General features: G+C 42.7%; 1 protein-coding gene and 1 long non-coding RNA gene across 4 annotated transcripts in view; one reads left to right on the top strand and one right to left on the bottom strand.

Moving 5' to 3' along the window:
• Positions 1-16320, bottom strand: part of top2b (DNA topoisomerase II beta) — a 178050-nt gene that overhangs the window by 122540 nt on the left and 39190 nt on the right. For all 3 annotated transcript variants that reach the window (XM_088404453.1, XM_088404452.1, XM_088404451.1), the window contains exons 4-6: positions 6353-6416; positions 6091-6236; positions 216-313 (exon numbers count right to left, since the gene is read on the bottom strand). In XM_088404453.1, the coding sequence (XP_088260579.1) occupies positions 216-313; positions 6091-6236; positions 6353-6416 (308 nt within the window). The remainder of the gene's footprint in view (positions 1-215; positions 314-6090; positions 6237-6352; positions 6417-16320) is intronic.
• On the top strand, positions 9889-10458 carry LOC148406721 (uncharacterized). Its single transcript, XR_015864023.1, has 3 exons — positions 9889-9950; positions 10028-10096; positions 10354-10458. It is a non-coding gene; the product is annotated as an uncharacterized LOC148406721 (long non-coding RNA).

Consider the following 16320-nt stretch of genomic DNA (forward strand, 5'->3'; position numbering starts at 1 on the left):
GAACATTAGATTTCATTGATGCAGCAAAGCGAAAATACATTTACGAACACATTGACCGGCATGTTGGATTGTTCGCAAGACGAAAGGTTTGTACGTAAATGGGGGATAAAAAACTCCACGGTCCCCGCTCGTAAGTCGAAATGTTCGTAAAAGAGGGAGTTCATAAACTGGGGGCCGACTGTAATAGTTTCTGTATATGTTGGATACCATCTCACCTGTTTGAAACTGTGTCTGTATTCCTTGCAGGCAGTTTCCACAGTGAATTTGGTACTGAAAATATTGCAAAGTTTGGCACCATAGCCGTTCCTACCACCTGAAAAGATACAAAGAGAAAATGACATTATTACCATGGTGGTGGCATTACACAGTCATGTCTAAAACATTTATTGCTCAAGATTTAAAATAAATAATAACAAACTTGTTGAAAACGAACAAAAATAGTTGAGATTAGTTTGGCAACATAATGCAATACAGTAAAACAATCATAGACACATTATTGCATTGTTCTCCCACAGCTAGAACCCTGGATAGACGCAGACCTCCCCCGCCCCCCCCCTTACTCATTAATGACAAAATGTGACTTATATGATATAGGTCAAAAATAGCTTTGGGAGCAACATCAGATTTGCACACAGCGACTCACTGTGTGCATGTCTGATGTTGCTCTCCTTAGTCCAAAACTTGCTCAGGGAGTTTGTGCGAATGCACAGACACATTGAAAATCAGAGGGAATATTGCTTGTGAACCTAGTGAAAATAAGCAGCTTTATAAAATGGATTAATGCATAGAAACAAGCAATGTAGCAACCAGGCATAACAGTTTTTTTGTTATTCCATTGGTAACAGGGCAGTGTCGGTCAGGAATGTTTATGCCGACGATTAAAATGACAAAACACACCCTTTCCGACATTCTTATTCCCCCATTTTTATGAGCACCATCACTCGTCTGTTCATAAGCGAAACAGGTGTCCATCTGTGGTAATGGTCTGCCCACCTCTGATTATTTTCATTGATTTATTTTATTATAAAATATATTTATTATAAAATATTTTATATTTATTTTATAATTGATTTAATTTTATTTTTTTAACTGTATAGGAACACAGCCTACATTTTGTGGCAAGGGGAGCAGCTAAGTAACAATGGGAATGTTGTAGTAGTGTTTATCTTTTTTACTTTTAAATTGTAATTTCTGTGTATGGGATTAGTATGGAATTATTAGACAACGTACACCTTTGAATAATGAATGTGACAAAACTTTAAATGCGTTTTTCTGAAAACAAGGGCAACTTTTACACTGCTCTAGCTTCAACGATTTTTGAGCTAACGCCATATATTATATTCATCATTGTAAATAAAAGGTGTAAAATTAGAATATATCTAGTACATCAATTTTCAATTTCAGTGACATAAGCCTGATTTTGTGAAAACACATGTCAAATAAAAACAAATTTTGATTTTTACTTGTATTTATTTCCAAAATAATTTCTATTATCTGCATAAAATAGCTGTCAATAGATTTAGTGATAACTGATATAGAGGGTCTCAGATTCAATTCCAGCTCGTAAAGGCCTTCGTGAGTGGAGTTTGCATGTTCTCCCCAAGCTCCCGAGGGTCTTGGGCACTTGGGTCCGGGCACTTGAGTCTCATCCTATGTTCCAAAAACAAGCATGGTAGGTGTATTGGACACTTTAAATTGCCCTTACAACCAAACAGCGAACATACTCTCAATTGGACAACACTGAACTTCCGCATTCGCGAACACGCAGTCACGTGACACAGGCGTGATTATGCAAATAAGTAAACAACACTTGGAACTGGTGAACAAGAACATACAACTTTTGAGCCTTTTATACAAGCCTAGTTTTACCTCCACTGCACTTCTGGCTCAAAGCCTCAAAAAAAAGTGAAAAGGAAATTAATCGATAAGCAGCGATATAATGGTTAATGCGATAATATGGATGGATAGCTGATATAGAGGGCTAGAGTAGTATTTCATTTGAAAGTGGTCAATGTTCCTCAGCAAGCCCTTAGGTCGGATTCGGCCATGCCCACATGCTATTGCAATCCTTCCAAGATCAGACAAGCCTAAATTAAAAGGGGTTTTGATTTTGATTTCATTTGTAAATATATTCATTTGATTGTTATTCATCCCATTTTATCACATTACTATTTAATCACATTTCTTAAATTTCAAAGTATGAAGCCACAAATATGCGTTGCTTTCTTTAATATTGTTCTTCGTTTATATATAATAAAATTATTCCCTGGCTTTTTATTATTTTTATTATTATTACTCCCTGGCTGATAAATTTGTATTTAATTCATGATAGTTGCTATATTGTCTTTCATTCAACTATATATTGAAAGGTCAATGATTGGGATGGATAGGAATATAATCCATTTGAGCTTTGTTTTGCAACACTTTTTTTTAACATGAGAACGAAAACAAACAAATAAAATATGAATGCTGAACAACAACTTTGCTTAATACAGTGATCCCCCCACTTCACGTTTAATAGGGGGTGTCAACCCCCGCGAAGTCTGAAATCCGCGAAGTAGGGTATCAGTCCCTAGATTTCTATGTACGCCCCAATATAGCCGCAGTAACCATAAACAATCCTTTTTTATTGTATTTTTTGCATATTTTATTTCCTTTCTCCTATTATTAATGTTACATTAGCCTTATTAACATTATTGTATATTCATTAAAGAACTAATATTACTTAGTTTGTTGAGAATTTGATTGACCACCACCAAGACTCCGGTGAGAGAGTACGCAAGTGGTGTATCATGTAGTATCTGTTGAATAATAAATAAATCAACAACATTGTTAAAGTATATATATATATATATATATATATATATATATATATATATATATATATATATATATATATATATATGAATATATAAATATATATATATATATATATATATATATGAATATATAAATATATATATATATATATATATATATATATATATATATATATATATATATATATATATATATATATATATATATATATATATATTACAGTGGGCCCCCGTGTTACGAACTTAATCCGTTCAGCGGCTACGCTCGTAACTTGAACTGCTCGTATGATGGGCAATCCAAACCTATGTTAATTAGTGAATGCGTGCAATGCGCGCAAAAACCTTAGGTACACACACACACACACACGCATACACACAGTGGACCCTAATGTTAAAGTGTCCCTGGTTTACGTTTTTTTCATGTTGCGACATGGAATATTGAGATTTTTCATCCCCTCTTTGTGGTATTTTCCCAGTTTTGCGCCAAAAAAACAACTGTCATAACCCTAGGGGCTTGGCCTTATTTGTGTTGTTTCGTCTCCATCTGCAGGCATTTTTAGATAATTACACTTATTTGCAGTTGCCGTCACACTTGCCTCCCTGCAACGCGTCACTACAATGCTGGTCTGCTATTGGTCAGGGTCTCCTCACGGAGATGCTGGTCTGCTATTGGTGTGTGTGTGTATATGGATATATATATATATATATATATATATATATATATATATATATATATATATATATATATATATATATATATATATATATATATATATATATATATAAAACAGTCGGCCCCCGGTTTACGAACACCCTCTTTTACGAACATTTCGACTTACAAGCGTGGACCGCGGAGTTTTTTGTCCCCCACTTACGCACAAACCTTCCGTCTTACGAACAATATGACATGCCGGCCATTGTGTTCGAACATTTATTTTCGCTTTGCTACGTCAACTAATTTGGAAGTTGACGCTTATCACGGCATCGTCGAACGCTATTGCTCTTACAATGTCACAGTCACTGTCTCAGTCACGGTGTCAGTCACGGAGTCAGTCACGGAGATGCTATTGCCCGGCGTCACGTCAATCACAGAAATGCCGATATGCTATTGGCCGAACGCCTTTATCTAGCTTGATGGCACAGCTGGTCGGGACGGAAGGAAGGAGAGAAAATCAGTCAAAAACGGAAGGAAGGAATGTTGTGAAGACTTTGCAAACTTAATCTGTTAGACATGGCTTCTAAAATTGCAAGTGGCGGTAAAGGAAGAAGTAAGAGGATGATGACAATAGAAACCAAGCAGGAGAAAATAAAAAAATACGAAGGAGGCACACGCATAGTTAACCTTGCTCTGAGTATGGACGTAACCGCTCGGCAATCTTCTAAGGGCAAGACTTTCCTTGCCGGGGGACGGACCTCGCTCGACAACAAAATGGAGAGGCTTCTTCTATTATGGATTAAAGAGAAGGAAATCGCCGGTGATATGTTTTAGTTTGAGAAAAATTCTTGTTTAAGAAAATAAATCAATAAATTCTGCGGGTTGGTCTCTGCTCACCTCCGTCTCTACTCGGCTCAAGTCACGTCGCCCCAGAGGAAAATGTCATTTATCCTTTGTGTATCCATGTTAATTTAATTAACTGCAAAGTAGATTATGGCAATAATGTTATATATGTGTGTATATTCGTCATGGTTATAACTATGATTTCACCACGCTTTGCCAGTCAATGCGTACCTACAATTGACTTCCCTTTGCTACATCAACGAAATCATCTGCTCACGCGCAACACGGTACCGCTGATATACTAGTGCTCTTACAATGTCACAGTCACTGTTTCAGTCACGGTGTCAGTCACGGAAATGCCAATATGCCATTGGTCGAACGCCTTCATCTAGCTTGATGGCACAGCTGGTCGGGACGGAAGGAAGGAGAGAAAATCAGTCAAAAACGGAAGGAAGGAATGTTGTTAAGACTTTGCAAACTTTATCTGTTAGACATGGCTTCTAAAATTGCTGGTGGCGGTAAAGGAAGAAGTAAGAGGATGATGACAATAGAAACGAAGCAGGAGATAAAAAAAAAAAAATACGAAGGAGACGTACGCAAGGTTAACCTTGCTCGTGAGTATGGCCGTAACCGCTCGGCAATCTTCTAAGGGCAAGACTTTCCTTGCCGGGGACGGACCTCGATCGACAACAAAATTGAGAGGCTTCTTCTATTATGGATTAAAGAGAAGGAAATCGCCGGTGATAAGTTCTAGTTTGAGAAAAGTTTCCGTTTAAGAAAATAAATAAATAAATTCTGCGGGTTGGTCTCTGCTCACCTCCGCCTCCACCTAGCTCAAGTCACGTCGCCCCACAGGTAAATGTCAATTTTCCTTTGTATATGTTATTTTATTTAACTGTACAGTAGATTATGTTACTCATTTTTAATATGTGTATAAAGTCGTGATGTTTTTACCAAAGGTTTTTGCACGCGTTGCACGCATTCACTAATTAACATAGGTTTGGATTGCCCGTCATACGTGCAATTCGAGTTACGAGGCGTAGCCGCTGAACGGATTAAGTTCGTAACACGGGCGCCCACTGTATATATGTATATACAGATACAAACACACACACACACACACACACAAATATATATATATATATATATATATATATATATATATATATATATATATATATATATATATATATATATATATATATATGTATTTATGTATATACACACACACACACACACACACGCGCACACACACACACACACACACACATACGTACTGTACAACACATGTAGCTACATACATACAGCTTCACAAGTGTGTGTGTGAGAGAGGGAGAGTGTGAGAATGCTAAAAAGAGAGAGAGAGAGCGAGAAACATAAGCGACCTTTAAAATGCTGACACAACTGTAGTCTTTTTTTTTGTAGCATCTGAAACATTTCAACAGTTCTTCCCTTATATAAAACGGACAAAAACCGTGAAAATGTGTTTTTTAACCCATAAACTAACCGCTTGCGCATGTATATAGCTCCATTCCAACAGTGCTGGATTGGCATATTAAAGGGAGTACTGGAGAACGAGTGTCATCTATCCACGAGTGTCATCTAGCCATTCATTTAAAAAAAAAAAAAACATAGGCGAAAAGCATTCTTGTCACTGGGACACAATCACAAGTATTTTAAATAACGAAAATTCTCATCCATGGCACAGAAAGAGTTGAAGAATTTTAGTTGAATAGGACTGGCTTGGTGTAACCTCTGGCAAATAGTCCTTACCAGTGACCTTTTTTTCCTCATCATCATAGTTGCTGGAGGTGAGCAAATGACCAAAAATGAGAGCTGGCACATACATCTTTTCATCTTTGTGCTCCACCACAGGTATTCCTTTACCATTGTTCCAAACAGAGATAGTGTTGGATTCACTGATGGAAGCAGAATAGAGAAAAATTCATGAGTACATAATGTTAACACAGAAAGAAATATGATTCAGTGCATCATGATATCACCATCTTTACTTAATATGCAACAGTGTACTCACGGGTCAATGTTGATCTTAATGGCACTCATGTTTTTATCTCTCTGTTTGTTATCTGCTGCATTGACTGCATAGGAAGAATTTAGAAAGGTATGATATTTTATTGGAATGCCAGCAGGGTGAACACTTACAGACAAGTTCATGATGAAAACATTTCCTCCTTTCTTTATCTGAGTTTTCACAATACATGGGGAAACTACTGATTAATGTGAGTTAAAAACTTTTAGCACTTTTTTTTTTCATTTGAAATAAATTTAAGGGATATGGAATGTCAGGTGTCTGGCAGGGTAGAAGCCCGAGCTGGTTTGCGAGGCAGAGATCCAACGAGTCGGACTTGCATCCACACATAGGTTTGGCACTGGTACCAGGAATCTGCTTAGGAGTAGCCACCCACAAATTGTGTTCTGTTTCAGGATTTTGTGCTTGTCACTGATTGTCACATACACACACACATACAAACATACACTAACACACACAAACAAACATTCACTATGTGCACTCTGCACCACGACACCCTACTGCTAAGTGCACACTGAACGCGAAAATTCACGTCGCTACGCTCATACTTTTTATTGCGAGAGGAGAGGAGAGGAGAGGAGAGGAGAGGAGAGGAGAGGAGAGGAGAGGAGAGGAGAGGAGAGGAGAGGAGAGGAGAGGAGAGGGGCAGGGAGCGAGCTTGCTGTGCACTTTATGGTACATCTGGAAAGAAGAGCATTGCCGAGAACTTTCACTTTTCTGGGATGTAGATGAGCCAGTATTTTCTCCTACAGTAACTTTATCTTTTTTTATACTGTGTGTCCCTCACTTTGTGGAAATACTTGTCTGCCAAAAAATAAAGTTTCAACGTCTCAATCAAGTGGCCGATACCGTGCTAAATACTGAGCTGTCAATGCTGCACTATTGTTATCTTGGCACAGTAACTATGGTTCAATAGCTGTTAAAAAAGGAAGCAAACGCTGCACATACCAGTTATCCCAAGTTCTCCCTTCTGCCATTCTACAAGCCAGGTGAGTGCTCTTGCTTGGCTCTGTTTTGTATTGAAAGCTCAGCTGGCTGTGTTGGAAAGCTCCCGGTGACCGCAAAGTGGCCGCCATGATTCATTCATGCCCCTGCGTGAGACGTTGAATGTTCCCGAAGTTGATTGGCTTGTAGAATGGCGGAAGGGAGAACTTGGGATAACTGGTATGATTGGCTCAGGGGCTTTACTGTTGTCTTGAAATAAAATATTGACGGTGTACTGTATTGGTTTTTCACTTGTCAAATAATTACAAAAGGCAAAAGGATACAAAAGCTTGCTTTCGTCTCTCCTGTGTCTCTCCTCTAATTGCCGTGTGCGAACGTGCTAGTAAGCACATTGATTGACAGCTTGGTCTCTGTCAGAGAAATCTCAGAAAAGAAGACTAGGACAAGCCTAGCTGCTTAAACAGCAAAAAGAGTAACTCAGACCAGCCAAGATTGACTTTTCTATGCCGGCATAGGGAAAAAAGCTTGGGCAAATGTAACTCGTGGGTCTTCCAACGCTAGTTTTCCACTCCCCAGCCGTTCCCCCCTGGCTTTTATTGAATAGAAGCATAGCAGATTACAAGACACAACAAAAGAGCCAGCCGGGCGCCACCGGCAGCTGGGCCAAGGTCCCGGCTCACACTTTCGTGCGTCAACAGTTCTATCTAAGGACAGGGTCAAGATGAACTAGGATTGCATAAATGGGTAACAATGAACTAAGCTCATAATGATAACAACCTAATATATGATTCCCTTCACAGTCTCTGGGAGCCGATCACGTGACTCGTAGGCATGCCCAGAGCGCACACTATGTAGACACAGACAGCAATGGAGAAATGCGCAGCTTTGGAAATCTGACTTTTATTTGGATTTCTTTTGCAATGAATTGAAAGTTCAAGTGTTTTGTTATGATATAAGATTCTTCACTTTAATTCGATGTCAGGGCATATCCGTTTATAAAAATCTTGCTCAGGAAAAGAAAGAGCTCAAATACTACTCATAACAATGCGTGGGTTCAGGACAAAGAGGCATAGCTTGATTTTTGGTTTTATTCTATAGTTTAGTATTGCATTGTGAAATAATTAAAAAAAATAAAGCTGGCTACTTCACGGATTTCACTTTACGCGTGTTATTTTTGAAACGCAACCGCCGTGATAAACGAGGGATTACTGTATGTATGTATGTATGTATGTGTGTGTGTATATATATATACAGTGGGCCCCCGGGTTACGAACTTAATCCGTTCAGCGGCTACGCTCGTATCTCGAATTGCTCGTATAGCGGGCAATCCAAACCCATGTTAATTCGTGAATGCGTGCAACGCGCGCAGAAGCCTTAGGTGAAATCATCACGCTGTATACATATATTAATATTGAGTGACATAATCTACTGTACAGTTGCATTAAATAACAAATACAAAGGAAAAATGACTTTTACCTTTGGAAAGACGTGACTTGGGCTGAGATAAGCAGAGATGAGCAGAGATGAATGCTCGAAGTCAATACGGTAAATCAGATATGCTATTGGTCTTACAGTGTCACAGTAACTTTTTCAGTCAGGGTTTTCTCTACTTCCTTCCATCCCAACCAGCTGTGCCATCAAGCTAGATAAAGGCGTTCGGCCAATAGCATATCGGCACTTCTGTGATTGACGTGTGACGCCGGCCAATAGCATCTCCGTGAGTGAGACCGGGTGACCTTAATCGGCCAATAGCATATTGGCGTCTCCTTGACTGACTGATAATTATTCGCACTTTTTTTTTAAACGGTTGGAATGTATTGACATCTTATTGATTAAAACACATTTAAACCTGTGACGATTTTTTGTCCTGCAATCGGCACACTTAATTTCATGTCAGCTGTTTTTCCGACGTGAATTGAGCTGGGTGGAGAAGGAGGGGAGGTTGAGTGTGTTGTATTAACTAGGCACCACACTTATAGCTTGTTCGAGCGTCAGTTCACTGTTGGTTTCAACTCACAGATGTGCAACAATGGCGCTGTCCCATAGCATGTCGGGAGGTCGCCGACTAACATGACGTGCAGTTTTGTCAAGCAACCATTAAATAGCACTGTGATACCACCCGTAACAGGGTGCAGAGATTAACGTCTTGAGTTAATATGGCAACGCAGATAGGCTATTGGTCTTACAGTGTTACCGTAACTCTTTCAGTCATGGTGCAAATCACGGAGATACTAAAACATCATCCTCTTATTTCTTCCTTTACCGTAGTAATTTTAGCATCACATCCATCCAGTAGTTGCTGAAAAATTGCATTCCTTGTGATATCATGTATTTCTATTGGTGTGGTGCCATGGCATTCAAGGCTGATATTTTCAAATTACCTGTAGTTTTCACATTACATTATAATTTTCTCTTATACATCAAAGGTTGAATGTCTTAGCTTTATTGTTTTCCTTTTTTTAACAGTCTATCCTTTTATGAACTTTTTTTTCTTTGTGTCAATTGTAACCCAGCTACTTTCTTCGTGTCGACCTATCGCGAGATCGATCGCGAGACGTCGTGTGCACGTCTTTTTAAACATGGCCGCGCCCGGCATTCCCTCGTGAGTTGGGTGCGGGACGGACCGTAGCATACACAGGTACGAACGTAGCCGATTTGAATCCGCGATAATCGGCTTCGACCACGACAGTAACTGTTGTGCTGCCACCATTGCAGACCATTCCAGATGTTCCGCCCTTCTCATGGGAAATTGTGCACGCCATGATTTGTGTAAACGAGGGACTGGTGAGTCAGCATGCTGCTTGTCACTATCATGCTAACGCTAATATGCTAAGGCTATCGTGTCAATGCTTGAATGTATAAAAGAGTACTCTTGTGCAGTGACAATCTGCTATTGAAAACCCTAGGATTTATTTAATGTACATGACAATCATGATCATGGTGATATGATTTATCAAGTGATATTGTAAAATGTTGTTTTACTTGGTGAATGATGTGTAATGGTAGATTACCATATGTATCGCTGGTCCTGTTTCATACAGGCCAGGTTCCCGTTGATGGCGAGCTAAACCCACGAGCGAACTGACCAGTGCGTTCAACTGCCGTGTGACTCACTGACTGAGTGAGCCAACCAACCAACCCTGTGCACATTGTATATATTGAATATATTTTGTTTGTCTTCACTGTACATAATAACACCTTGCTGACTATATGCATTCTGTTCATCATTGAGCACCTCACTTTCCTCCTAGCCGAGCCAAGATCTTCTGCACTAGCCTAAGTTATAATACCAAACCAACATCATAATTCACATTACAGCATAACAAGTGCTACATAAAATGTGGCGAGCTAGCCAGGAGGAATATGGATGTGCTTGATGTCAATGCTTAATGTGTATATGTTACTGCTTGAAGTACATTTAGACATCAAGATATAGTTCATTGGAATTAATTTCTTTATTTCCACAATGGATGTGTTTATGAAAGAGGGCATCAAAATACCTAATGCTGTTTTGGTGGAAAGCATAACAGAGACTGTAGTGGATGAAATATTAGATTTTTTGAAAACTTATGGCTCTATTGGCCGACATGTTGTTATCGCAGACCCAGCGTCTGAGTTTGATGGCGCGCTTGTAGTTGAGTTCACTAGTGGTACTGCTATTGAAGGGTTGCGCCCAAAGCTGCCCTACACGTTTGTCAGTGATAACGACACTGCAACTGAACCAACCACCTTTGACATTTCAGAACTTTCCGCTGTCTATACAGAACATTTTACAAAAGCCACCACACAGGCATACTTGTCGAAATTGCAGGAAATGTCTAAACTTACTGGGGTGGACTTTGCTGAAATCCTGAGAACTACGATGACTCAGATTGGACAGTCTCATAGTGTCCCAGAGAAGACAGAGCCAGTTAGACCAGTGTCCGCGGCACGCCAACATGGGCCCACTTCCGACCCACCGCCACCAGCTGCCATGAGTCATTTTCGAAGCCCCTCCATGTCAGGCACTGCTGCAAAGCCTGATCCTGTTTCTCCTCGACCGAAACCGAGGGTGAGGCAATCAATATCAAGCCCTGATATCAATCCGCCCGAGGTCCAGCGGTATGTGGTGGAACATGTAATGAGAAACGATGAAGGAGCAATGACCCACCAGAGACTCAGAGCATTCTCAGGACGGCTGCCCCGACCTGCACATGAGGCTGACTATGAGACCTGGAGGTCAGGAGTTGACATAATGTTGAGGGATCCAGCTGTGTCCGATCTCCAGCGTTCGCGGAGGATAGTCGACAGTCTTCTTCCTCCAGCTGCTGATGTGGTGAAGCATCTAAGACCAGATACACTGCCTACTGTTTACTTAAACACTCTTGACTCTGCATATGGAACTGTTCAGGACGGAGACGAACTGTTTGCCAAATTCATGGACACGTTTCAAGATGGCGGTGAAAAACCATCTGCATATTTACAACGGCTCCAAGTTGCCCTAAATTCTGCTGTGAAGAGGGGGGGTGTGATGGAGTCTGATGTAAACCGGCACCTATTGAACCAGTTTTGCCGTGGGTGCTGGGACAACACTCTGATAGCAGAGCTCCAACTTAAGCAAAAGAAGCACCGTCCACCTACATTTGCAGAACTTCTGCTTCTCTTACGCACGGAGGAGGATCGGGAAGCTGCTAAAGCTATGCGGATGAAGCAACACCTTGCATCCACCCGCCAGAAAGCCTCCGCCCATGTTCAGTCAGCTCATTCACTTACTGACCCTGGAGGCGCTGTTGCTGCTTTAACTAACATCACGCAGCAACTGGCACACCAGCTAGCTGGAATCCAGCGACAACTGGCCATGTTAATGCCAAGTCAAGCGAAGTCTGTCTCCAAGCCAAGCGTCAGGGGACAAGCCATGAGTCCACAGTCTCGCCAAGCTCCATCCTCACACCCCAAGCCCGGGTACTGTTTCCGATGCGGTGAAGATGGCCACATCCGGCCACAATGCGAAAATGAGCCAAATCCATCTCTGGTTGCCCGGAAAAAGAAGCGGTTCTCAAGAACCTCCCAAAGTAATTCTTCCAAGCATTTAAACTAAGTCCGGTTCCTGTTGCGGGACAAACGGGGGCCAAAGGGGACCAAAACTGTCCCAAGAAGGGAAGTAAGACCGTTAATTGTGCTGGAATGTTAAAGTCCAAGAAGTACGTGCAAACTCGACTACCAAAGGGGCTGGTGGGATCAAAATGTTCTGCCACAATCACAATCGCGGGACAAAACCACCATTGTCTCCTTGACACGGGTTCACAGGTTACGACGGTCCCTGTCTCTTTTTACAATGAGACCCTCAGCGAGCAGCCTGTGAAGCCCCTGCATAATCTCCTGCAAGTGGAGGGAGCAGCCGGCCAGTCTGTACCTTACTTAGGCTATGTGGAGTTAATGGTCACATTCCCCAAAGAGTTTTTGGGGAAGGAATATAACATTCCAACTCTTGCCTTGGTTGTGCCGGATGCCCATCCTGGATCATCTTCTCCCGTTTTAATTGGGATGAACACCCTCGAGCCTCTTTACGAGCAACACATCACCAGTGACGTTGGAAATTTCCAACCCTCCGCCCAAGGCTACTGTGCAGTTCTGAAGCTCCTGAGGTTAAACCACCACCAGGGCCAATTGGGCAGTGCTGGACTTGTGAGGTTGCTCAGCCAGACACCAGTTCTAATTCCTGCGGGTTGCACGATTGTCCTGGAGGGCTCTGCCAAGATAGACCACCCATCTGTAGTCCAGTGGGCCGTCATAGAACACCCTTTATCTCCGCTTCCCGGCGGGTTGTGTGTGCAGAGCTGCCTGATCTCACTTCCGTCCCACGCTCCTTACAAAGTTCCTGTTATCATCAGAAACGAGTCCGGACATGATGCTCTTGTCCCTCCCATGTCCACTATCGCAGACATCGCTGCCTCTCCAACGATATTAGCCCAGCAAATTGTGAACCAATCCACTCAAAAGACGCAGGAAAACACTCTGGAGTTTCAGTTTGGGGATTCTCCAATTCCAGCTGTGTGGAAGGACCGTATTACATCCAAGCTCAACCAGATGCCGGAAGTGTTTTCCCACCATGACTTTGATTTTGGTTGTACAGACCATGTGAAGCACACCATTAAGCTCCACGATGAAACACCATTCAAGCAGCGAGCAAGGCCAATACATCCCAGAGACATCGAAGCTGTTCGCAGCCATTTGCGGGACCTGCTCGATGCTGGTATCATTACGGAATCTGAGTCACCCTTTGCTTCTCCAATCGTGGTGGTCCGGAAGCGTAATGGTGATGTGAGGCTCTGCGTCGACTATCGTAAGTTGAATTTGCAGACGATCAAAGATGCCTATGCTCTGCCGAATCTTGAGGAGTCATTCTCTGCTTTAACCGGTTCCAAATGGTTTACAGTTCTCGATTTGAAATCTGGATATTACCAGATCCAGATGGACGAAGCTGACAAAGCTAAAACAGCTTTTGTGACGCCACTGGGTTTCTGGGAATGGAATCGGATGCCTCAAGGAATAACCAATGCACCCAGTACATTTCAGCGACTCATGGAAAAGTGTATGGGAGATCTGAACCTCAAGGAAGTTTTGGTGTTCTTGGATGACATAATCGTCTTCTCGGATACTTTGGAGGAACATGAGAGAAGACTGATGATGGTGTTGAATCGCCTGAAAGACTTTGGTCTTAAACTATCCCCTGAAAAATGTAAATTCTTCCAGACCAGTGTGAAGTACCTTGGCCACGTTGTGTCGGAAAGAGGTGTCGAAACCGATCCCGAAAAAATATCCTGTTTAAAATCCTGGCCAGTTCCCCGAAATCTTAAGGAACTCCGCTCATTCCTTGGTTTCGCAGGATATTACCGACGGTTTATTCGGGATTTTGCTACCCTCGTGAAACCACTCAACACGCTCACACGTGGCTATGCACCCGTTCACCGGTCAGCTAAGGGAAAGAGTTCCACGGTGAAGTATCTTGATCCAAAGCAATCTTTTGGTGACAGATGGACAAATGAATGTCAAAATGCATTTGAAAAGGTAATTGAGAAGCTGACTTCCGCTCCCGTGCTTGGGTTTGCCAACCCCAAGGTCCCGTACGTCTTACACACAGATGCCAGTACAACCGGCTTGGGAGCGGTTCTCTATCAAGAACAAGATGGTCATCTACGTGTCATTGCTTACGCAAGTCGCGGACTTTCACAAAGTGAGTCGCGATACCCCGCTCACAAACTGGAGTTCCTCGCATTAAAATGGAGTGTCACGGAGAAATTCCATGATTATTTATACGGCACAAATTTCACCGTAGTCACCGACAATAATCCACTCACATATGTACTCACCTCTGCAAAACTGGATGCCACAAGTCACAGATGGTTGGCTGCATTATCCACCTACACATTCAAGTTGCAATACCGTACAGGCAGACAAAACACCGACGCAGATGCACTGTCCAGACGAGCCCATGTGGATGTTCCTGATGACCACCAGTCCAGGGCGGAGTGGGATCTCTATTTGGCAGAACACCTGACCAAAGCTGGCGAAGCCGCAGAACTATCATCAGACACTGTGGATGCCATTTGTCAGAGCAGTCTCGTCCGTGCACAGCAGCAATCTGCTTTCCTTCCACCGATCACCTTAGTGGAATCTCTGTCTGTCTCCGCAGAGGTCCTGCCCCCTGGTTTTGCTGAAGAAGAATTGCACGGCTTACCTGTGATCCCCTCTTTGACCCACGTTGATTTGAGGGAGGAGCAAAGTTCAGATACTGCAATTCGAGAAGTGGTCCATCACCTGCAGACAGGTGAAAAAGTTCCCCCTGCTCTTCGAGAAGAGCTACCCGAGCTTGCACTTCTATTGCGGGAGTGGAATCGGCTGGAACTGGATGACGGTGTCTTGTTCAGGAGAAGGCGGGAAGGGGAAGTGACCATTCTGCAGCTTGTCTTACCGCCGCCCCTGCGCTCCACTGTTATCAAAAGTCTCCACTGTGACATGGGACATATGGGTGTGGAGCGAACCTTGGATTTGGTTCGTCAAAGGTTTTTCTGGCCCAAGATGTCCTCTGATGTGGAGATCTTTGTTAAAACCTGTGACCGGTGCGTACGACGCAAGACTCTGCCAGATAGAGCTGCTCCCTTGGTTAACATTCGCAGCTCACGACCTCTGGAACTGGTATGCATGGACTTTCTATCACTAGAACCAGATAGTAGCAACACCAAAGACATTCTTGTGATAACTGACCATTTCACCAAGTTTGCTGTCGCGATTCCAACTGCAAACCAGAAAGCCAAAACGGTCGCAAAGAGTTTATGGAATGACTTCATGGTGTATTATGGTGTCCCTGAGCGTCTCCATTCTGACCAAGGCCGGGATTTTGAGTCACATTTGATTAAAGAGCTCTGTGAGGTAGCAGGAATCAAGAAAACCCGAACCACTCCATACCACCCTAGGGGAAACCCAGTCGAGCGCTTCAATCGTACGTTGCTAGGCATGCTGGGTACGCTTGAAAACAAGCAAAAGTCCAAGTGGAAAGAATATGTAAAACCCCTGGTTCATGCGTATAATTGTACCCGCAACGAGGTGACTGGGTACACGCCCTACGAGCTGATGTTTGGAAGATCTCCACGTCTCCCAGTCGACTTGGCTTTTGGGTTGCCGGTGCGTGAACCCCCGTCTCTTTCACACTCACAGTATGTTAGCAGTCTTAAAGCCCGTCTCAAGGAGAGTTACAGTCTTGCTTCGCGGAACGCTTACAAGTCAGCCCAAAGAAACAAATGCCGTTTCGACCAGCGTGTAAAACCTGCAAGCTTGGAAGTTGGCGATAGAGTCCTTGTCCGTAATGTGCGAAGCCGTGGGAAGCATAAGCTTGGGGACAAGTGGGAGCACGAGGTTTATGTGGTCATCCAATGCGCTAGTGATCTCCCGGTCTACGTTGTGAAGCCGGAGGGCCTGGATGGACCTTCGCGCACACTCCATCGTGACCTTCTGTTGCCATGTGGGTTCTT

The sequence above is a fragment of the Hippichthys cyanospilos genome, chromosome 21, assembly GCF_059441005.1.
Source record: "Hippichthys cyanospilos isolate Australia breed blue-spotted pipefish chromosome 21, RoL_Hcya_1.0, whole genome shotgun sequence".
Classification (NCBI taxonomy): domain Eukaryota; kingdom Metazoa; phylum Chordata; class Actinopteri; order Syngnathiformes; family Syngnathidae; genus Hippichthys; species Hippichthys cyanospilos.